The 26,243-nt window shown below is 32.3% G+C and overlaps 1 protein-coding gene across 1 annotated transcript; it reads right to left on the reverse strand.

The window, feature by feature from the left end:
* Window positions 1-309: 309 nt before the first annotated feature.
* On the reverse strand, window positions 310-26,243 carry LOC132931753 (girdin). The gene is made up of 10 exons (XM_060997730.1): window positions 26,059-26,243; window positions 2,665-3,575; window positions 2,377-2,581; window positions 2,181-2,311; window positions 1,972-2,112; window positions 1,513-1,794; window positions 1,253-1,427; window positions 1,019-1,171; window positions 663-921; window positions 310-598 (listed from the first exon to the last, which is right to left on the reverse strand). Exons 2-10 carry the CDS (start codon window positions 3,556-3,558, stop codon window positions 433-435), a joined length of 2,406 nt encoding a protein of 801 aa, XP_060853713.1. The 5' UTR covers window positions 3,559-3,575; window positions 26,059-26,243; the 3' UTR covers window positions 310-432.

The raw sequence follows: 26,243 nt of genomic DNA on the forward strand, positions 1-26,243 counted from the left end.
CATCAGTTTTCAATCTCGCGGAATAAATAGTATTATTTGTTTTAATGTCGTGCGCTTACACAAACGCGGCATATTATCTACAAGTGGGTGAATGTACAGTTTACTGTCCTTGAATTGGCAAAATAACACATCATCGTACATTGCCACGCTATTGTTTTATTATACATTTAGCAATAAAATATTTTGGAATCAATTCAACATGCTATACGGTCGCTAAAACTGCAACGGAGGTGACTTTGACTTTTAAGTACAACTAGGAATAATGCATATGATGTTAGGAGGTTACGGTAATAATTTATCCAACACATATTTAAACAAATAAAATATTCTATTATATAATAATAGATATGGTTAAAATAATATTAATGTAATATTTATACATAGAAATAAAAATAAAACACACATATATAGTGCAAAAATTAAAATTAGTCATCACATTATTCCATTTAAAGCTTTTGGTGAGCTTGAGTTTAGTTCCTGCATAGGCACTATTGGTGGCCGTTTACAATTCGATTCATCACTATCATGTATCAATGGGGACTGTGAGGAATACTGCCTGTTTTTACCATTGACACCATTTGTGTATTTGATTTCATGTCTAAAAAAAAGGATATTAAAAATTATTCTAAATTTGTCTAAAATGTACAATTCAATATATTAACCTTTCTGAATGTGGAGATTGTTCTTTGCTGTTTGTCTGAACAAGAGTGATGACTTTTAACAACTTGGTGACTGTATTGTCTAAGTCAATCACTTGGTCTAAGAGATCAGCATCTGGTGCTCGGAAGTCCTCCAAAAATTCAAAGTCAAAGTTTCCAGTGCTAGTATTGTTCATGCTCAACTCCAATTGTTGTCTGGCAACTATGGCCTCTGACAGATTATTCAAGGATTCACTTTCGGCCGATTGTAAATCACTACAATCTAAAATCAAAGAAAAAAAACATAAATTATCATATTATTGACCTCTTAATAAAATTAATACAATAATTTAATTTAGTTAATTTTATAAAATGCATACCGTCTAAGGAATCAGTTTGTGATAATAGATCACCAGTTGATCCGTTTCGTTTATTAACGGGAGAATATGTTTTCTGTAGTTCTTTCATAGATTCTGATGTTTGTAGACGTTTCATAGGAGGATTAATAGGAGATTCTTGTGAATTTGTGCTAGCTAAACAATAATTATTAATTAGGTACAGATTTAGATATAAGAAAATAAAAAAATGTATAAATTATTATAAATAATATTTACCTGCAAGGTTTTTATCAAATTTCCCTTTATGCCAGTTAGTTGGTGCTGATTTAATGGCAGAAACAATAGCAGACATAAGGCTTTTTGAGTCCGACTTATTTGATGAACCATTAAGTTGTTCAGAATCACTGCTGCTGTCTCCATTTGTGTATGCTTCATTAAAGTATACTTCATCCTAGAAATAAAAATGTTTAGGTAGAAAATAAATATTTAAATGACAATAAATTAGTTAACTATCAATAATTATAAAAAGTACATACTTCGATATCAACTTCTGAAATGGAATAGGATTTGACAAGTTTATCCAAAAGTGCATCAAGACGACTGCCTAATCCACATAGACCTACAACAGCACTTGACACAGTCGTTTCTTGTTGTTGTAACAATTCACGACTTTTATTTTCCATAACCCGCATTTTTGCTTGTAGTGACAAATTCTCTTGTCTTCGTTGTTCAGATATCCGTACTAAATGTGTACATTGCTCCATAGTTTTAGAAGCTTCTTTTCCTTTTACGGCCAACTGTTCTTTATAATCCTTGACCTGTAATGAAAACCATTCATAAGATTAAAAACTTTAAAATTATTATATTGCACAGATTATGGTCACACCATTTTACATTTACAATTTACATGTTTTCATTAATTATATGCATAATATAATCGATTAATACTTGTTAGTTGTTGAAAGCAATAAATTATAAAATTATAGACAACATACTTCTTTTTCTAGTTCTTTAATTGTGTCTGATAGCATAGTCTTCTCAGCTTGCAAAAAGTCTTGAATTTCTGAGGATTCCATTTCAGAGGCTTGATTGGCTTGCAAAAGTGATTTTTGAGCCGCATAGCTCTTTTCCAAATCCTATAATAGAAATTAATACCAAAATGTTAATAAATATGATACATTTTTTAATATATTTTGTAACTTACTTTATGTAAAGAAGTACAAAGAGTCTTAAGGTGGTTGAGTTCTTTTTGCTGTTCATTGATCACTGAGGAAGTGGTTGCCACTTGATTTTCCAATATTTCTAAGATGTTTGAGGGTGTAGGATCCAAACAATCTAAAAAAAATTACATAATCGTTTAACATTAAATTTTTAAGACATAAAAAATACACAAATATTACCATTTATTTGAAAAATATTGCATAGTCGTAGACTATAAGCATCAATTTGTCTACACGTGTCCAAATCATCATGATTCAGCCGTTCTTGTAAATTTTTAAGGCACTCTTGTTGTTCATTGATTTTTTTTGTTTTACAGTCTAATTGTTCAGTCTTTTCCTTTAGCTCAGTCTCAAGTGCATTGATCCTTTTTTCCACTAAATCGACCTAGATACGATGAATACGTAAAATAGATTAGAAAATGTTTACAGAGAACGATAAAAAATTGATACACATGTACGAGAACTAACCTGTACTTCAGCGTCATTAGTTTCAACCCTGTTTTCAATCGGAGGCAATATACTACCCGATAGCACTTTGGTGATATCTTCGCCAGTCAGGCAAGTCTGCGAGCACACCTCGTGGTATATCTTCGTCCTGGCAACAACCGGCGGTGGCCTGGTCGCTTTCGGAAGAGTTGGTTTCACCGGTGATGGGGTACTGGCAGTCATACCACTACCGCTACCGCTGCCTCCGACACCGCCACCGTTAAGGTGGGCGAGAGCACCCTGTTCGATGTGCTTTCTCCTCAGACTGGCCGCCCGGTTCAGACTGGGTTCTCTGGGCGGCGTGGGGACGACTGCGGTGCCGGCCGGCGAGGTGGAGGTAACTGCGAGATTTTCCTTGGACTTCCTCCTCCGCCTGGGCAACGTGGCGTACCTGTCCAGCGATTTGACCATGTCGTACGTGCTGACTAACTTCTTGACCGTCGACACCTTAGACTGTTTGGCTGCCGCGTTTAGGTCGGTTTTCTTCGGCGGCTCAGCTCTGGGCGGGCTGTTCCTGGCCGTCTCGAAGTGGAACGACGACGACATGCTACTCGGTAACTTGCACGGCTGCCGGTCAGCGGACCTGCGCCAAGTCGGCGTGGACGGCCTGCTGTAGCCGACAGCCGAGGTCGGGTAACAGGGCAACGAGGACGGACCGCCGGTTTCGGTCGGGCTGAACGGGCCCAGCGGGCTCTTACACGGGTCGTAACAACCCGACGCCAAGCTCGAGTCACATGACACTGCTGGTGTCACGTCCACTCCGCTGTCGCTGCCACAACCACCCGCGGCTTCTTCGACGTTCAAGTTCAACTGCACCTTGGTGGGTATTTCATCGATTGCAGCGGCGACGGCGGAAGCAGCGATCTCGCCGTCCATGATCGAAATTGGAAATTCTAAAAACGTAATATTATTATATTATTATTATGAATGTTATTATTACGGAGCCAGAGACGCCGTTCGATCGTAAATCACCAAAATAGGTTTATATTATTAAACCTCAATACGCGCGGGAGAGAAACAAACGTCCATTTCGGACGACGTTTTCGGCACGCGTCCGCCACGCGTCGCAGTGGTATACTATTGCTTTATATCATTTTATAATATAGAAAACGCGTTCAGTAATTTACAAGCCATGTGTGTATGTGTGTGTGTATGTCGAACAGCTGACGAGTATAAGTGTAGGTTCGTGGTCGCGAGGAGGGGCGATATCACCGCCACCACCCTGTTGAATAGGGGAGTTGCCACGGCAACTCGTCTTCGTGCCCTTGGGCATTGCTCGACAACGTGATATTTCACGTTCGTATAGCACGCGGTAGCTAGACTACAATAATATACATGTATGAACGTGTATAATAGGGTATACGTGAATGTAAGTACGCGTACGTCGCAGGGGTGTACCTACTGTGTGCGGCGTTCCGTTATGACGGCGTGACGAGTTTGGCGGGAAATCTCCACATACACCCCTCTGAGGAGGGTGGTAGCGGCGGTACAGGTCACACTGCTGCTGCTGCAGACCCGACGGCATATTTTGTGCGTATTTTAACAAGGATATAGATCGTCACGAGAAATCACAGTGTCTTGGACTATGTGATATGCGCCCCCGAGTTGTTCATTTATATTTGAATGTTGTTTTGTTTTCAATTTCAACGCGCCTCGGAAAACGAACGGGTTGTATAAATTAGAATAAATTTTATTATTATAATATGCCACGGGCAAGCCGCCGGCGAGAGGTTGCCTACAGACGCGGCTGCAGCGATTCGTCCATTATCGTTGTTGTTGTGTTTTTTTTCTATGGCGCGCTCGCGTTTATTCGCGAACGGACCGATTGTTTTGATCGTTTGTGGAAAGAGAGAGTTCGACAATTGTTTTACAAACACTATAATAGGATTGAAAAATACATCTACCTCCTAACCGAGGTCAAATCGGATGCGACGTAAAACCTATTTAAATAAATTAAACGAGTTTTTAAATAGTAGTTTTGCTTCGCGAGAAATATTATAATATATAATTATGCGTATTCCATAATTTCTTTATTTTTATAATATAACTGATTTTAAATCAAATAAAAAAAAAACATTACGATTTTAGTGTTGACGGCGTTTTATATAAATATAAATGGCTTAAGAATGCCTATGAAAAAAAAGATCGATAACCAATAAAACGAATAATAATAATAAAAAATATATAAAAGTTTCGACGGTAATAAACTATAATAACGTATACGTTATATGAACGCATTCATCTATAAGTGTTTATACGAATTTATTCGGAAAAAACCGATGCAAATAAAAAAATCTAACCTCGAAACAAAAATGTATTTGGTTCAAACAAAGAGAACTACGAGTTCCTACACCATCTGTCAAATTTCTCGATTTAGGTGATTCATTATAATAGCCGATTTAAAATAATATTTTGAAAATAATAACGTAGAGTAATCGTGTATACAAGTAGTCTGTAGGTAGGTCATTAGTCCGTCAAAAGTGTATAATACAATAATAATAATAAAATAAACTTTGGCTCCGAATGTGATTCTGTCACGCGGAGAAATGTTATACGACAGTGAAATGTGAGGCCTCCGTCGGTGTAATATACATATCACATCAGTTAGGACTATATTATTGTTATTATACCCCACACCGTATTGGAAAATGTACAAACGCGTTGTGTGTTCGTTCTATAATACTGTATACACCTACATTATGTTTTTTTAATACAATATAAAAACGAAGCTTCGACGCACGGTACAACACACTTTTGTCGTAGATTTTATTTATTTTTCTGGCTTCTATATAAATCACACGATACGACCTATGGGCAATAAAAACTCGAGATATCGGTTTCCTTTTGCGCATATATAAGGCAGCAGCGATGTTGGTAGGAGAAACTAGGTGGCGTAATGTACTGTACAGTGATTTACAATTTCTAGTGACATAGTCACGATATAACGGGAGACATGGACCTATATGAGCAGAATTAATTTCGATGTTTTTTTCGTCGCGAGAAAAGGACGTATACCCATCATCGCTGTTATAATAGCGTCACAATATTGATGTTTAAATAGCCGATAAATCGCTATAGTATAGTATAGTGATCGCTTACTGTAAAATACGTATAACATAAACAGCGTGATTTATTGTAACGCATACAATATATTAATATAGGTACACTGCATAAAAATTTAACATCATTGGCCGTATTGTGTACTATGATTGCACACCCCCAAACATGCCACCACGATGACGATAAAAATAAAGAACCACGTTGTTTATATTATTATATTACATGCGTATACATATATTATGTTGTTTTCCTGTATCCAAAAACGGGTATCGAGGAAACGCGTTTACGGTATAAGGTATATAATATACATTTATCATAAATTTACTTAAATATATACGCGGTACGTGTCACGCGGTATATATAAATAAATTTGGCACGTGAATAACCGATCTCTGCCAATACAACGGAATTGATATATGCTTTTACAGCAGGCTTGAGTCGCGTGTCCGATGCTAATCTCGACACCACGGCGATGGAGGTGATGGTCCAGACAACCGCGCATGCGTCGTCACAATATTATGATTGTTTTATTTCCGGTACTATGTGCTCAGTCTTGCTACATATAAAGGCACGAATAAGCAGAAAAAATGCAAGAAAAATAAAATAAAAAGTTTAAACCAAAATGGAAAGGGCACGGTAGGATTTTTTTTTAAAATTAAATTTATTAATGTTTTATCGAAAGATACCTATAGATATATGCATATATGCAAAGATACGAGTATAATATGCATCATACACAAGTTTTGTTTTTGTATTCGTATTTTCCCATACTGGGTGTCTCACTGTGTTATCGACTATAACATTTGATTCTATAATAAATATATTTGAGACACAATTATGGGAAATTATAATACTGCAATATTTAAGGGTCACAATAATTTAATCATTTATAAATAAATATATGTATTCGTGTTTCTTAAAAACTTAAGATAACTTTTCAATCCTATATCTATGTAATTATATAAATATCTTAAAAGTCGAATTACTATTTTATATTAAAAATGCAATATTTATTATATGAAAATATATAGTTATGTATACGATTGACATTTATAAAATAATACAGAATATAATAAAAATATATTAAATATACATAGACATTAAAATATATCTTAATCTACGTGAAAGTAGATCATTTTTTTATTTAAACATATAAAATCACGAATGTTACTTTTTAAATAAATAAATAAATCAAATAAATCCATATCATTTTTAACGAATTTTAATTATTCAAAATAGAATTTTCCATTATTTACATAAACTCTCATTTTAAAATACTTTGAAACATAGATTTTTTTGTGTTAGTATACCTAGTTAAAATATGTAATAATATGAAAAAATGTAAAACATATTATTTGTATCAATATAAGTTAAATTTGTGGATATTACAAATTTACAAACCACATTTGTAAAATAACGCTGTAATAAAAACATAACGGAACATACAAATTCTAGCCCCAAAACATAGGTAAACATTATACTTTCAAGTTTATAAGAGTATATAGGTAAGACTCACAGATATATAAGTATAGCAGTATATTTTATATACGAGTACAACTTTACTATACAGTAATACATATGTGATATGTATAAATGATACAGTTTACATCCTCTGTATGAAGAAAAGTTTAAATCTATTGAGGACTTGAGCCGCAAAAATCTGGAGTTGTGTAGCTCAAATTACAAAGACAATAATATATTATAAAACCGTACAGCAGGACATCAGATTTGGAAGAACTTGGGTGTCTATATACTAGATACTATATGTCATAAAAACACCCCGTATATACACACATTAGAAGTGACCACACATACATACATTGATCATCATCATCATTACCGAACAGACATTATTTTGCAATTTGTCATGTGATTGTCAGTCGCCGTAAACACTCGGTATCCCCCGCGAGCGCCACCTACCGATCGGTAGACGCGCATTTATCGCGTTCGCCAATAACGCTAATGAACCGTAAACAAACCGTAAGGAGTAGGTAGGCGATACTATATATATATATAGGTGAATACTGTACACAGTGTACACACATACACCACAAACGCACTCCATCGCACATCGTATATTTTTTTTGTCCCGTATAAAATAGAGTATAAAAGTTTTCTCGCCAACACGCGTAGCAGTTCGTCCAACTCGACCCGTTTTGACGATTGAGTACTTACCTATCATTATAATATCGCAATAACGCACTTATACTATATTATTATTATGTTATTGTGTAGGACGAGAACGAACGGGACGATAAAATTGGCAAGCAAAACAGCCGAGATGGTGAGTTTATAAGGTAGAAAAGAAAACGCACATAATGCGTACCGATATGCGTCGGCCGTGTACAATAGTTAAACGCCGCGGCCTTATTGCAGTTACGTGTCGCAACTATACGTATAAACGGAATAACTAGACCGGAAAAAGTAAACTTTCAAAAATCAATAACATACATTATGCGTTTACAACTGCTATACATATCACTTCTCCTCAACCAGTGGCGTATTTAAGGGAGCAATAGGTGTATAGCACTCCCCTCCTCATCGGCCCCATCATAGAAACTGCATGTCTTTGGTGTATTTTTACGTATTCGCATGATTATACATATCATGAAAAAATATCTAATTAGCATTAAATAAAATAAATAAATATTTATGTAATTATTTTTAAAGGTTCGGATGTTAATGTAAATAGTAAATACATATTTTTTATACTGTGAATTTATAAATTAATTCATGTGAGACAATTGTAAGTGATGATATTGTAATAATAGTTAGTTTCAAAAGATTTGTAATACAATAAGTCATATCTATTATTTTTATATAATTCAAAATAATTCCATTTTCCCTCAAATATTTATATAATTTTGTTATTATATGTATATATTTATAAACTTATTAATTAAAAAAAAAATTAAGATGTTAATCAATGCGTGACGTCGAAGGGAAGCACTGTATTAAAATATGTATTAAAAAATTGTAATCTGTCCTCCCACCGACTAAACACCAGATTCCTCACTAAGACCCACGACGAGAATGAAGGTACACTTTGAATTTTTCTTGTGCTCTAAGACCACGTGATCGTTGCGATCCATTAGAATTTTAAGCGCAAATTGCACGAATTTGTCTCTCGTATGTCGTCGTACAGCACAATAATACTATATTATTATAAGTATAACATTATTTATTGTTATAACATATATTTTCCGTTTTTTAAACATCGGAACACTTCCAACGCTTTTAAATTGCGGCGCTCAATTATAACGCTACGACGCTAACATATACATATATAAGTATTAGTATATATGGGGGTAATGACCTATTATCCACGAACCAGATCCGCCTACGGTTTTTCATTTAGATTTAAAATGTGTGAGCAATGTATATGATGTGCTCCGTGGGCTACATAACCGTTTTATGTATGGGACGTCATCGATGAATGGTTTATGGTTTTTAATAGGGTAGACAGTAGACGACAGTTTGGCTGGTGGGCAACGCATAATCATTATTATTATTTCAGTGCACAGTACACGTATCTTCCAGTGGCTTTCACAACATTTTTCATCGCCGATAACAAAATTTATTTTAGACAGAATTGAAAAATTTAAATTAAATAAACCACTGTTTACCGATAAACATCATCATAATACATTGCAGCTCTACACTATAAATATTATATTAAACTATGGTGGATTAAAATATGAAACTAAATTACTTTTTATATTTCCATAATATACCAACGAATTAGTTTTGTTTAATTTTCTGTGAGCATAAAATCCCAACGATAAAATAAGTATATATAAATAGGTAGGTAGGTAGGTACATTATAATATTATCATACGATTGTTTTTTTTAAAATTATTATTATTTGTTTGTTGGCTGGCTGCAAATGAAATGCTAAAAATATTTCATTAAGTTCATGACTTTTCTTGCTTTGGCATTCAAAAGTTTGACCAATGACTCTCATGGGAGCTTAATGTATATGTAAAAAAATTACTACAATGGAATCGGATAAACTACTACATCGTATACACACATACACATTGCATGACTGAAATTCATCTGGGACCGTATATTACGCCGAATCATTTCTTTTGACATATTATTATAGTGTGTATTATCAATAAAACTGTTAGTACGTGTCTGGAGCAGCACAAGCCATTTCACGGGTGTATGTTAAGTTGTTTTTTTTTTTTTTAATGTCGGTAGTTTTTCGATAGCGATCACTATAAACAAAATCCGACGCAAGTTACTATACTTTCAATAAAAGTTCGGAAAAAGAAAATAAACGCCGTAATTTAAATTAAAACGATCTATATATGTCATCTTTTTTCTTTTAGTTTATATAATGCCATGACCAATGGTGTTGCGATACATGAAAAAAATCACGGATACCTCCAATACATATATTATAAGACTGTAGAGAGTACGCGGAGGAGGTTTATTGCAAAAGACCACACTGTTTTTTAATATTACCAATAATTTAAATTTTGGTCGTGAATTTTTAAAACAATTGCCAAAATTGCACGGCCGTAACGACTTTTTTCGACATTAATTAAAAACCAAGACCTTCATATTATAATATACACTACCACCGCAGAGAATGGAAATTATTAGTGAATCAATGAAAGTATAATATCCTATTTGAAATTCGATCTTTTTACTTTTTTTTTAATATAGATCTTTTTTACTAGGTTGATAATACAGTAGGTACTAAATATATCATATTGATAAAGTTAATTTTAATTTTTTTTATCGTAGACATGAAATATACGTGACAAATGCAAAGCATAAAGAAGAAAAACTATTGAAATGGTTATTTATTTATTTATTTTTTTTTTTGGTCGTAATAAAAATTATTATAATTTATATCCCCTGCTGCAGTAAACAGCTGTGCGTCACATGTAATGAAAAAAAACGCATACGCCGTCGTTCGCATCAACGATATACACTCTATAATATTATAGCCGATGGAAGTGACCGAATTACACAAGCGATATGTAGACAAAGTTTTATTAAAATTACAATGTATACACGGGTACACTGCACCGCAGGGACGTGGTATGTTTAATACATGCTTTTAATTAAAATAAACAGGATTTTTATTCTTTACAACTAAGTTATAGCGTATAGATACAAATACATAAATACACACACACACACACACACATATATATATATATTATAATACCTATGTGTGTAACATTAGGTTTTCGTACTGATGACTACAATACGATTAGAATATACTAATATAAATATATATATACAGGTATACTATTATATTATTATGCCCATTGTGTCTAGTGTCTACTGCTGCGGTCAAACCAATAGCAATATATATTATAAGCTGCTGTCGATGTATTACAAAATTATTATTCAACACTAATGGTTTAATATTTTCTTGGCCTATACACTGAACAACTGCGTATAGATTTTAGAGTAAAACAGCAGGGTCATATCTCATATAAGTATATTGTTTCGTCAAAATTAAATCAAATATACTCTTTCGTTATTTCATAAGAACTGATTGCTATTATACAACCCGCGCGTATTACATAAATATATATTATGTACCTATACGGCGTATAATATACGCACAATTATTCAGTATTTATAATCGGTTGTTTAGATAATACACGCCCGTTTTATTAGTAAAGTCAACAACAGATTCGCGTTAATATAATATTATTGGTCGTAGCTGCACAATATAATATAATATTTTATATATAAACAGCAACAGATCTGTATACATTATTACGTATGTGTAAAAACCCGCTGGAACTCTCTCGGCGTGCGTCTCCTTAAAAGGGTGGAATAATAATAAAAAAAAACACGAATCTTAAAACGATTCCGCTCTAACTGTACACACACAATGTAAACGTATACTGTCACGCAGACACACACACACACACACAAGTGCGCGTCGAACTGAATACATGTCCTGTGATTCGACGTCGACGTACGATCGGACTATGCGGAGCACAAATCACATCACCGCCACAGCTGACCGTAGTTAATTTACTATACCGCGGACACGGTGGCATTTCAATACAGAACGCGATGCCATGTGTAACACACTCACAAATGCGGGTGAGCACGTATCGGCGACATATATTACGTTGTATCTATACGCATATTGTGTACTCGGTATGAATATTAGTTACAACGCCTCATGACTAATCTCCACTGCCCACCGCGTGAATGACGAGCATGAGTGTAACACCGTGTACAATAATGTATCGTGTATAAATAATAATACTGTATGTTGTTTATGTGTAGCGTATATGTAGCGTGATGGAGGTCATCGGCTGAATATGATAAGATTGCGACGAAAGCCGAGAGAGCTGATGTGTAAACAGTCATCGACAAAATTATTTACACGTACAATATTATTATTAAAAATATATTTAACATCGATATTACGATGATATTATATTATACACAATAATATACACAGTGTATCTAAGTGATTTAACGATTTAAATAACAATTTAAATGTGAGCAAATGCCAATATAATATATACCGAGGACTCACCGGAAATATAAGCTTGACATAATATTATGACCACTACCTTTAACATTATGTACATATATATATATGCAGTATTGAGTCCTGGCTGCAACTGACGGTAAAATATTTCAATAATGCTACTGGTTGATATTATTATAATAATGTTTACGAAATATTATTATTATAATCTGTGTGTGAAACTGGCCGAAAATTATTATAATCTATAGATGCCCGGCGGTGACTTGATGGCGCAACATGGCTACAATACAACTAGATATATATATTGCATAATAATTCACTGCTGGTTTGTGTGTATCTTGCGGTGGTCGTTATCGAATTTATTTCGACCCCTTGGCGAGTAAGTAAAATGGCCTCGACGCGTGACGGTATGAAAGTTTTTGGGAGAAAAAGAGAGACGGATTCAAAAGGTCGTTTGGTAGACGATGGGTCGCAGGCAGGGGGAAGAAGCATCGTCGACAAAAACTAGTGACAGTCGTCGTATAGTCCCTGCAGAGATTCGTTTTTGCTTTTTTTCATTTTTTCGTCATTTCAAGGTCGGCTACCTGACCTACCGATTTTTTAAGGAAACTCGTAACGTCAGTAAATGTAATAAATAATAATATAATACCGTCGCGATAATGTGATCCTACTGTTAGTCAAAGGCTTAAGTAACCAGTAAAGTACCAACATCTACGCGCTTGTTCTATCCGTGACATATACTACAGCTGCGTGTAAAACCACAACTATTATAATATTATATATACACATATATTATAGAGAAAATAAAAAAAAATCCAGAGATTTAGGCGTGATTGTGAGTGTGAGAGAGACATGCAGTGAGAGAGTGGAAAAACCGACGTTCTGCCCCGAGCAGCCTAACCGACTCACGCTCGTACAGGCGTTTGTGAACTAAATTGTAATATCGTTATCTTCTCACGGCGTGAGATTTTTTTTCTCATAATATACAGTGTTCACGTTTATACGTAGGGAACTACTATAGGGATGTACAGGATGTTGTCCCGCGAGAATTTACTATTGTCCAAACGATTAGGAAAGAATGGTGTTTACGTTATGATTTCCAGTATCCTGAATTTTCTTGGGACACGATGTATACATTAATATAATAATTGTTATTATATACAAAGTACGCCGTTTTCGCGAGATAAACTATAGTCGGCAAAACAAAAGGACGGTGCTAACTAATTACCATTTACCACAAATTGTTGTTATTATATAATATTCGCGGCGGATTGTATAGAATATATGGACGCATAAAAAAGTTTAACTGGTTTATTAGCCAGTTCTCCTTGAGACAGACTTGCTTTTGACGATTGCGGCCTCACGAATACGACGTTCCATGTTACAATAACAAACTCCGAGGAAACATGCACCCGAAATTTAACCAAAAATATTGTACCTATACCTCATCTATCGGTTATCATTATCGTAAAAAGTAGCTGTTGCAAGTATGTTATTATTAACAACACTATACCGTGGACCTATATTTAAATATTACATATAGTTAATAGTTATATAGTATTATCTTTTTATGTAATTTGTTTTAATTTTTTTTTATCATTTATAGTTTACGGCGATCCAACAGTGTTATTTTTCCACGGCGATAAAACATAATATATTTCCACGCGTTAAATCACCAGAGATTCAAAAAAATATTCTTTTCAAGGAAGATAGTGTAATAATTGGTTTTGGTACAGTTCTTAGTTTAGAAGCCTACTGTGCGTAGACACAGATTAAAAAACCGCAAAACGTCTTTTTGTCCATAGTGGCCGTCCCACGTTGCGCCTAATTAAAAAGTCACTACAACGAGGCGGACGCGGTAGTCAGACAACAATATTATAGTTTCATCTCTGGACATAATTTTCCGACAACGACTACAGTCTGGCAATGGCGTAATATGTCTAGTCACGAAAACCGACACCCATTAATTATTATTTTATTTACATTTTTCATACTACTTTCAAAATACTAATCGAATTTTATATTTTATACAAAATTAAAAAGTATAAACTAATTATAATCATGTTGTTTCAAGTTATTTACATTTCCGAGAAAACCCGATAAAATCATATAAGAAAACTCAATATATTTTATCGTTGATATTTGTTTTTTTTTCGCTGTGAGTAAAGGTCATTGTGATAATAATAATTTATGTTATACTATATATTTCTAACCAGGGTATTCAAACAACCTAAATTGTAATTAGTGATGCCTATAATTGTGTGTAGATAAAATATAGATCATTGATGGCATGGTAATATTACAACAATTTGGCATTATACGTAAGTGGTGAATGACCAACAAAACATAACTGTAATAAAACACTACAATGTCCTGTATTGTTGAACATATAGCCTATTAAGGTGCTAAATCTTATACAATTTAAATAGACAACATATAAGTAATTTAGTTTTGACGATATGAATTTTAAAAACCTTGTTCTGAAAAGAGAAGGCCAATTATTAATAATGAATGCAATTATAGTTCACAATATTGTAAAGAATATAATGAATAATGTTTTCTCATAAATTAATATTTCATTATAGATACACAAGGAATACATAATGTATTAATAATGATTTGAATAAAACTATTAATATTTAATGTTTTTAAAATGTTCACAAATATTTTACCCTTGAGAGAGGATACAATAATAAAGAATATCGCGATGAACGCTTTAATACAGGAATAAGTAAAATTAAAATTTGATTTTCAGTATATTCTCGGAAATCAATAATAATGATTCAAAATAGAGGGCAAAATTTGTTCATGTTTAATGTATACCCGCTGGCTATACTCGCTACTTTTTGCACTGGACAGTAATTTAAAACGACAAAACCTAGATTTAATGTGAAGTCTATATACCTAAATTAAATAAGAAAAATAATATATCATAAAAGTACTATGTTGTTTCTCGAATATAGTTATAATAGATACAAGATACGTAAAAAAATAGGTAATGGGTGTTACATAATTGTAATGATGGACTAATTATTCGATAAGTTTCTTTTGCAGTGTAAGAGTAGAGGTATGCATATTGTATTTTACTCCACTATATATGTACATATTTACAACAAGCATTGTAGAAATTTGAAAAATTAATCAATCTTTTTGGAAAACAGTGTGTTTTCAAGTCTCAGCAGGTGTACCCAATGAATAATGTTATTTGTTTTGTTCGTCTTTTTTTGGAATACTCGATATTTGTTTAACACACGTACGTAGTATATCTGGTTTAGCCAAGACACATTTTTACTTCCTACGAGTAAAATCAAAACTTTTCGAAATGAGAGCAATCTTCTCGCCAAACAATTCAGAATATAGACTCTCAATGGCAGCAACAAAACCATAAATTATGTCGTACAACAACTATACCCGATATTGATGTAACATCAACGTCAAATCGTATTTCTCTGATCCATGATTCCGTTTTGTTCTGCTGGATCTTAACTGTGGTTTTACAGTTTACCGCGCTGAGAAGGAAAGAAAATGATTTTTTGGAATATGCCCAAATACTTGGATGGGGGGGGGGGGTGAGAGACTAAATTTGATGAGCTGTTCTTTCCGCGACGTTGGACTAATTATCTTCGTGATTGTGTCTTTTCGGTGAGTCGATATAACGACAAAAGTGCACTGTACTTTTTTCTTCTCTATCCATTTATATATACAACACACAGTATAAAACATAAGCTACTTTGCTGATGGACATGGCCGACCGAGGTATTCATTAAAAACATCAAACAACCCACCGTAACAGATATTATACAATATACATAATGACAATGTTAGATAAGTAAAATATTTAACAGTGTTTCTGTCATACATAGGTATAATTTCTAAATAAATTTAACACAAAAATGTAATGTATGCAACTGTGACTTTAGTATTGTTAAAATTAAAATGTGAACACGTTCATATTTTTAAGGATTTACCTTTGCACAACACAACGCTCTTACTAAAATATATTAAATTTAATGGTATACGTATAATATAAATTACATTATTTATACGAGATAACAACAAACTAAGCTGTTTGGTAATACGCAAATATTATTTAGGTAACTATTAAAGCTTGTTTTCAAAGATAAGTAGATAGGTACCTAAAGTGAGTTACTATACAAATACTACATTGTTAAAACCGTTGTTCACTTAAGTTCTTAATAAAACAACACACATTATAGATAGATAGTTTGAAATAATGTTAGGCACAATGGTTAAACAATTTTCAATATTAATACAAAACCTCGTACAAAATGTTCGCGGGGATATAAATTAATGCTTCAAATGATATAAACGTATATTTTGGCAACATAACCGAGAGTATTGAATAGGTAGGTACTTTATTTGTATTTTTTATACAAAACGCTAAGTTAATTGGGGTGTTAGTGAAAATGACAGTGTACAATGCAACTATTCTTGCATATACCAGTGCGACTGATGATACGTAATACTTGTACCGAGCCATCAACCTAACGATCCACAGCCCATTGAAATTATAGCTAATGGCGCATATAATTTTGTTTATTGTTATCTACAAGCCATTAGCAAATTTCACTAACAAAACATTTATCTCGTTAAAATATTTTTATTTATTAAATATTTACACTTTAATTTGAGAAAAAAAAGTAAGCAACAGATGCGAATTTTAAATCATAGAATATAATATGTAATTTTAAGTTAAAGTACAAGAAAAATAACTCATATGAATGTAAAAGTAACACTAATAATAAGTAATAACTGTTCTGCAATAAAAAAATAAATGTACTCAGTATAATATATTACGTGTTCACATACAAAAATTATTAATTTATGAATGAATTTAATAATGTATGATAAATTACGTAGATATAATAAATCAAAAAGTATTATTGCCGAGTATGTATTTCTTACAAATAAAATAGGTACTTACACGTTACAGATAATATTATACACTGTTAAACGTTATGAGTCTATTAGTATTTTAATAAATTTAATAAAAGATGCCTTATAATGTAACACGATGTTTTCCGAAATAAATAGAAAGGTAACGTGAGGTAAAGTACAACGGAAGGAAATAAAGGTGAACTCCAAATATAAGTATAAAAATACGAGTAAAAATATATTCCTTGGCATTATAATAAAACGAAAAAGCCAGCTTATAGTTATTTTTTCACCAGATTAAATTCGTTTTCAATGAGTTGCAAATCTTAGCTAGGTACTAGTTTATAAACCTATAATTTTTATAGATATGTAGTTTTGACAATAATTTCGACTAACAAAATGTTCATAATTTATAAATTATAGTAATTCATGATAACATTGAAATACAATATAAAATGTATTAAATCACAATAACAATACTTGATTTGTGAATATATATACATAACTAACTTAACCCATTAGTGAAAATTGCTACATTATAAAAACTCTCCGTTTAAAAAGTGATAAATCTAATATAGTAATACGTGATATTGTTTCTAAACTATAAAAAAAATTACATCATGTGATGTGTTTAATACATTATTTTACTGTATATTATAATATGTGTCATAAATTATCAAATAAACCATAAAACGTTTACACTAATAGTGTTATTAATTATAATATTGCAATAAGTCTAAACAACGTCTAAACGAGTATAAATGAGATACGACTTTAAAAACTATTATTAATCTTATTACTATAAGTTATAACGCTATACAACGTATAAGCCATGAAATTACCAATGTATTATCACTAAGTAAGTTTCACATTATATCGAGTAACGCAAACTACTCAAAGTATTAACAATGAATAGAATCGTGTGGCATTTAAATCTCTTGTAAATTTAGATCACATCTTGTTATTTTATTGTATTTTTTCAAATAAATTATGTAATTATTAAACAAAAAACTTATATTAGAAACAATTATCTCGAATAAGTGTATACTCGAGTGAATAGTAATAATAATAAATAATGCATACTACCTATAGGTACATAAAATAATAATTTTTACTAAATGAAATAGTTTAATAAAATCCTTTGGATAGATTTGTATTTAACTAATTAATATTTTAAATAAATTATTAAGTAAATGATAATTTAATTTAATGATTTCAATAACGTTATGCTGTATATTATATATATCATACATTACATAATATTATGTATTACAATTACAGTACAAAGTCCCATGTAAAGTTGACAAACAGCAGTTACTTTATATCAAGGTTACAAATGTAATACGTATTATGGAAAAAGTAACCGTCAGACATTTGACGCCCAAACTTGAATGCCATGTACATTAGGGTCATCTTTATATTTGAAGTTTTCAAGAAAATGTCATGAAAAGGGCACTATGGTTGGTAATAAATCATATACCTTAGTACCTACCTTAGTATATGGGTCGGTATAGTCAAAATATAATCAACCCAACAATATTTTATATTTTTTCATTTGAAATTTGAATAGTTCATTTATTATATACATTATTAGCTCTTGATTATGTGGATGATGTACTCGAAGGAATCAACCTAACGAACAACATTAGAAAAATAAAAACCATAGATTCCGCTGTTAACATATGAAAGTCAGGAGGGGTACAGCGTACTAATAATATACTTGAACACAGAATAGTTTTTTTGCATTTTTACTTAACCATCTGCTAATTTTATTATCCTTTAAAATTTAGATAGGTATCTATATAATCAGGCATTTACCCAGTGTTAATTGACGAAAATTTAAAACTATACAAATACTATATTTGACTAAGGGCTAAATATTTTAAAATGATAAGTCTATATAGAATATATTACATGAATAATGAATAAAATCTCAATAAAACATTAAATCAAACTTTAAAAATACACGTACCTACTAATAATTTATATACTACATATTTTACCTAGGTATTTAAGGTATTGTTTATATAATTTATAAAGTATTAGTCAAATATAATCATATTATATTATGTAATATTCATATCTGCATTTTATTCAGTCTACAAGTAAATGAATTGAAAGAAAATAAATGTATAAATCTTAGTTTAATGACAGAAATAAATGTTTAGGCATTTGTATTATCGTTTCTGTAACACGTCATTTACTTTGAAACGGGTTTTCGATTATCCGCATTTCATATAATCTTATAATCTCTGTTCATTACGTCTAGTGTCTACAAACCCCTTTTTTTTTAAAAACGGTCACATAAAGTTCTTCTGATAAACGTAGAGATTATAAGTTTGAATGAGCGTTAATACAAAAGACACACTTTAAATCAATCAGTTTTACAAAAGTATGATAAACAGATACTTTAAATGATATTTTAAAACTATACAACCGCTATCGCTATAAAAACAAAAAAGTGCTCGGCATGCATATGCTGAAAATATATTAATTTCATGGTTTTTCATTAATCATTATGAATTAATATTACTAAGTGTAGTGTGTAATCCTTGGTAAAATATACATTTTAGATCAAATGATGGACAATTTTCGACATTATTTAAAACTTACAATTGTATAAGTAAATAGAAATAAAATTATTATAACACAGATTTATCAAAAATATAAAATTATTTAAATTTTTAACATAGAAGGTGCAATGGTTGTAACCGACTTGTTAATAAAAATAAATCTATTCGATTTTGATAATTTACATTCAAAGTTTCTCGGACCACTATAATTTATAGCTATAACAATATGTGCCTACCAAAAAGCAAATAAATGAGTTTAATTAATGTTTTGTAGGGAAACTGTTTGGAACCGGTTCAGGGGTTGGCATCACTGGACCGTATTTCCTGTGCTGCTGACGCCCGCAGATCAACGGCAAATAATAATAATGATAAAATATAAATTGCTATTCACCGTCGACATCAGTTTAACAGACAAGGGGGTACCCCTTGCGACGTTGCATTTTGTGCACACAAACAGCAGATATATTATTACAACCGAAAATAAAAACCGGACACGTATTAAAAACAAAATAAATACATCATTCTCCAACTATATTTTGTATACGATCTCGATTCTAACAATTCAGTGACCATCATTTATTTATTATTGAATACCGATTTGTACCATTTGAATGAGTTATTTGACATTAAACTTTCGATGAAAAATCAATTCCATACTGTTAATAAATGTCAATCGAACACGTTTCATGAAACGGTAGGAAGTGTCAATCACAGTTTGCACACTCATGGAGTTATAGATTTGTGTACATTCAAACTACAACGGAGAATATGGTTTATATAGTAAATATTTTATGTATGTTTAAAAACTTCGTTATAATTGAACTTAACATAATTGCTTCCGGGACTGAAGTTAAACAATAAAAATTTACCCCGTTACTAACTTTTTACTTAAAATGTCTAAAAACAATAGTGTCATTTGAATAGGTTATTCAAAAAAACAAAGTTTGGATATTTTTTATATACGGTTGTAAACAAAATATTAATAAATAAATAAAATAATGTAAGCTTATCAACAATTTAACAGGTAACTTCAGTGTACATAGTACGTTCCCTACCTACAGAAACATAGGTACATGAAAAACTGGTGCCAAACACGTATCACGGAGAGGAAACAGTCAATTATTGTGACCGTCCTTGGGGCTTTATGGATAATTAACCACCGTGTGTGTGCGCGCCTGTAAACCTATCAGGCAATAGTCAAATAAAATATTAATTAATAACAATACATTATAAATTAGGAAATAATGTTGACTTGCATGACGGACAGGAAAAAAACATTTGTCGTACGGGAAACAAATGAGCAACTACGGAATAATAAACAGAGTGAGTGAAAATTAAACTACGCAATTTTTCAATGTATTTTTTAGCAGCTAATTTAATTATTAATTATCACCAAAAACAGTGTTTCTGTAAGACATTTTGTCAGAAGTTATTTTGAAAATGTTTACAAAATATAAAAATATCAATCTATATCAGTGAACCATAATTTAAAAATAATATAGGTACTCAATGTCAAAAACTAAACAAACAATTTACCTACTATATTAATCATGAAATTTAATTACCTATTGTTACTCAAACACACTAATTGAGATGCAATGGTATGACGAGACATAATCTGCACACTTATCACTAATTTAAAAAACTTCAAAATATTTTGACTAGTGACAGCGGTTAAAATGTCTTAAAATAACCACTGTAATTGTTTTAACTTCAGATTTTATTTATTGGCAGGAAATACAACTATATTTTATGTTTAAGAAGTTTGGTATTGTAAATAAACATTTTACTTGTTTTTTGTAGTACATTTTATAATACGTTGCGATTGCAAAACGCGAAATAAGATAATTGGTATTCGATTTGTATACAACGATTAAGAGGGGTAAAATGTAAAATTGCATAACTTTATACTTGGTTGGTCATTGCTATAGTAGGGAAATTCGAAAACGGGATAATTGACAATATCCGCTGTTATAAGAGTGAATCAAGTTTTTAATATATTTATAAATTGCTATTTCGTGTATATAAAAATAAATTAATAACATTTGATTACGGTTGACATGATAATTACATAAAAATTGTATACTTGTAAGTATACGACTTGCAAAATAACTAGATATCAATAAATCATATAGTTATTTGCTGTCATAAACTAATTTTTTTATTATTCAATGATAAATATTGTAACTAATATTAATAATTAATACTTTTCATAATCCGTTCTAAATGAATTATTATAATGATTGGATGATTATAAATTAATAACTTAGAAGTTTTTGTTTTGAGATAAATTATATTAGCGCGATTGTTTACATTTTAAAAGACACAGTGTATCACTATTTAGATGACGAGTACATTACTATTAAACGTATGTGTCGGTTATAAATTAGATAGGACGTGTAACTTCAACAGTCATGATTAACCTCGTGATTAACATTTATTGAACATATATAAATATTTTTACACTATAAATGACACTATAAGTATCATTGATTGTATAATAACCCTTTGAAGTTTCAGTTTTAAAATTATTATTAGTCTTTATTTAGTTATAATCGAGGTTATAATAGTCAATAATTTAGTACTCAGTAATTATTATCTGAATGAAACCACGGGGAAAATATTTATTTCATTTTTTAAAATAATGTCTTAGACATCAAGATTTTAATATTATTAGGTACTCAGCAATGATGTTTAAATACTGACAGAGTAATTTGTTGTATGATTAAAATCGGTTTAAAGTTTTATTGGATGTACATCAAAACATAAAAACGAAATTTTTAGATAGGATATACTGATATCAGAAAGTGGTAAAAGTAGCTCATCCTTGACCTAAACTAATATGTTATTTTTTAACCCTACAGATCGTCCTTCGATTATTATAGGATATATAATATCTCGTATGATATTATAACATTTAAAATATTTAAAAACAGAATATGGTTCTCAGTGTTCTTACAATCCTATTGCACATAATAATATTATACTTTGGGAGACCTTCAAAGCTGAAACATAAACTTAAATATTACCAGTAAAAAGACAAGAACAGGATAGACCACTAGTAATTCAAATACTAATAATAGTATTATTTGTAAAAACATACAAAGATAAAAATTGTAGACATCCTAATTGTTTAAACTGTTTAAAGAGCTAAAATACTGTTAAGCTGTAAAATTTAGATTTTTGTTTTATTAGAATAATGTTAAGTAATTGGGTATATTGTTTACAATATTGTATTTTAATGATATAAATATATAATATGTCTATTGTCCATATAATTATTTACACAAATGTAAATCTTCCTTTGTTTACTTAAATTATTAGCATAAATAAATAATATAAATAATATAGGTAAATAAAATTGTTTAAAATGTTTAAGGTTTGGTTTGAAAGTATTACTTTATTCGATAAAAAAAAATTAGGATGTAGAAGGATTAAACCTCGGATTAAACAAATATGTAGGTAGCTACTCAGAGTGCTGTTGTAATTCTTTCAAATTATGAATTAATTATTATTCTTTTTTTTTTTAGTTCAAGTTAAAAACTATACAAATTTATTTTATAAAATTCTATTCTATACACGAAATAGGCAGGTAGAAAAGTAACTTATGGTTTTAAAATGAGAGATAAATTTAATTTAAAATTCTTAGAGATTAATTTTAATAAAACGATTAATGGTGCTTACAAAAAAATTGCGATTATATAATCATTACTATTTTGAAATTGCTATAAGAACAACCTTGTATTAGATTTTCAAGTTTTTTTTTTACCAAGTATGACAAATTGTATTGACAAATAAATAGGTGTTAAAAATATATGTTTTTCTAAAATTACATATGCTTATAAATAGCTTAAAATTAAGTAGTCTCAATATTTTGAAAATACGACCGAGAACAGAAAATAATGTATGTATGTAACTTTAGTAAAAGTGGAGTTTCAAGTTTTTAGGTACGTCATTTTTAATTACGTTTAAATGAATTTTGTCAAAAATTGGTTTTGTGTAAATATTCCCGTTTTTGTATTTTTTTTTTTTTTTTTTGTTTACTTTTGACCTCTTCAAATTCAATCACTAGATCAAATTTGCTACCAGAAACTACCCTAAAAGTTTTTATTACACCAAAAGGAAATGGTCACAAAAAAAATACATTATTGTAAAACTAATGTAGCTATATATATATATAAGTAATGAATATTTCCGGATAGCGCCTACTCGTAGTTTTCTATAAAGCTATAAATACATGTATTTAATAATCCGTTATTTATTATGTTTTCTAACCCATCAACAACTTCGCCACTTTATAAAAAAAAATAAAAGCAGCTTTCAACGAATAAGGCCAACTAAACTAACCAGAGGGAATGTAACAAATTGTATTAAAACAATCGATTATATACGTATAAGATTTGTTTTCATATCCTAATGTTTAAAATCCAAAATATTGACACGAATGAAATTAAAATTGTTTTTAATGGTTTTATATTTAGTACAATTTTACTGAAAATAATTTATTTCCATATTAAACGACAAATAATTTTTAGTTTTGGTTTTTCTCGAATTATTGAGGCAGTATTTCATAATCTTATCGATAAACAAATTAGTCTTTCCTGTTATTTACAATATTTATACATAATATAATTACCTATATCAAACGTAATATAACGACTTCGATGGTTTATATAAATATAATATTATTGTACACTATTTGAATCTATTACGTAAAACGCACTTAATACGTAAATAACGTTATCATTATTATGATGAACTTTTAAGTTTTCGGAAGTATCTAATTCTGTTCTGTCTAATTATAATGTTCGGTATACATAAAATATAAATATAATATACTAATACTAATATAGACTTAATAACAATTAGCTTTCCCGGTGTGTAGGTTTTTATATTGGGAACTGATGTTTGGAATGGAAACAGAAGACACACACACACACACACACACACATCCAGAGGTCATTGGCTACACACAACGGACGGCGGCGTGTGTAAATATTTATTACGAGTATAATATAATTCTCCTCGACGCCCGCCCGAGCAGCAGCAGCAGCCACCGCCGGACGCGAACAGTACTAATATCCATCTATAATAGTATATACGACGACGGACGTGTGTAGTATTAGAGTATCGTCAGATTGAAAAAAAAAATCGTTTTTCGTTTTCCCGATATTCCGTAACAATCGTAACCGGTGTTCCGAGCTTAGGTACAGACACCGGCCGAAACAAAGATTTGTCTTCCCTCGCGGACAACGATCGCGCACGACCCCGCCGTATTACAATATTAGCGGTCGGTGGCCGGTCCCGAATTCGACCGAAAAACGTGTTTTCGATTTACCGGGAGGGTAGTACAACTGTGCAGTAGTATGGTAACGTACTACAACACCCGCGTAGTAGGATTCCGTCGGCAGGTAGCGCAAAAAAAAAAATAGAAATACCACCGCGAACGCATTGTTGATATTTTACACGGTATACGCGGTGTGCGCGACGTACGGTATCGGACGCACGTTGCACGCGGTTATCGTGTAATACAATAATGATAGGTACGACCTCTGCCCCGCGCCGCCACCCCCCCCCCCCCCGGCCGGAGAGACCCATTGTATCCCCGAGGCGATATGCGCACCCGACACACACACAATACTCGGTAGAATGAAAAATGCCATTTGATAAGGGTCGCCGGCGCCCGTTGTTGTTGTTGAACGTACGACGACGTGAAACGCGTCGGCGAGATGTTTTCTCGAGATTGCGCCGGCTGCGAGCGGCCGTAAGGGGTTGGTAAACGCGGTGGTGTCCGACGACGACGGTGATGATGATGATAATTGATAACAACAACAACAACAACAACAATAACACTATCGCAGACCGTGTTATTGTCGCGTCGTTATTGCGCGCACGCGGGAGAAGAGGAATCGCGGAAATCTGTCTGCGCGGATATCGGTCAGCAGCCACCGGCGGTGTGTGCGGGCGCGCGCGTACGGAAATAAAAAGGCCGTCGTGTTTTTCCCGAAGCGACGACGTTCTATCGTCAGTAAATAACAATGATAACAATACGCACGCGGGCAGAACGATCGCGTCGCATTTGGGCGACGTCGGTGGGTTATCGGTGCCGCCGATCGTGCACTTATCGTTCGGCCGACGGAACGGCGTGAAAGTCGAACGGCTCCGACTCGGCCGGTCGGACGCGCGCGGGATTTTCCTATTATTCACGCCGTTGTCGTGTTACCTACCGAACGGTAACGCCGCGTTTTCCCTCCGTTTTCGGCCAAACCGGTCCGCCCGGACCGTTACTACTACGTTCCCCGGCGGCCCCGGAAGCGTAGGTTTTTTCCGGTCATTTCTAATGATAACAATAGTACTGACCTTTGCGACGACTGTTGCGCGTTTCCGTGCTGTGCGGTCCAAGAAGTGGCGAACGAATGCGCGACAATGCGAGGCGCGCGCGTCGAACACAAACCGGCGCGGCACGTAATCCAATGACGTCGGGTCACGTTCTCGAAACACTGTCGACGCGATGGTTACGCACAGACTGCGTCAGACAGAGGCCT

Source organism: Rhopalosiphum padi, chromosome 1 (assembly GCF_020882245.1).
Source record: "Rhopalosiphum padi isolate XX-2018 chromosome 1, ASM2088224v1, whole genome shotgun sequence".
In the NCBI taxonomy this organism is placed as follows: Eukaryota; Metazoa; Arthropoda; class Insecta; order Hemiptera; family Aphididae; genus Rhopalosiphum; species Rhopalosiphum padi.

Coding starts and splice junctions, on each gene's coding strand:
- LOC132931753 (XM_060997730.1), bottom strand. CDS start 3,558: ATGGACGGCGAGATCGCTGCTTCCGCCGTCGCCGCTGCAATCGATGAA. Junction 2,113..2,180: donor TTTGTACTTCTTTACATAAA/GTAAGTTACAAA, acceptor TTTCTATTATAG/GATTTGGAAAAGAGCTATGC. Junction 1,795..1,971: donor TTAAAGAACTAGAAAAAGAA/GTATGTTGTCTA, acceptor TTTTCATTACAG/GTCAAGGATTATAAAGAACA.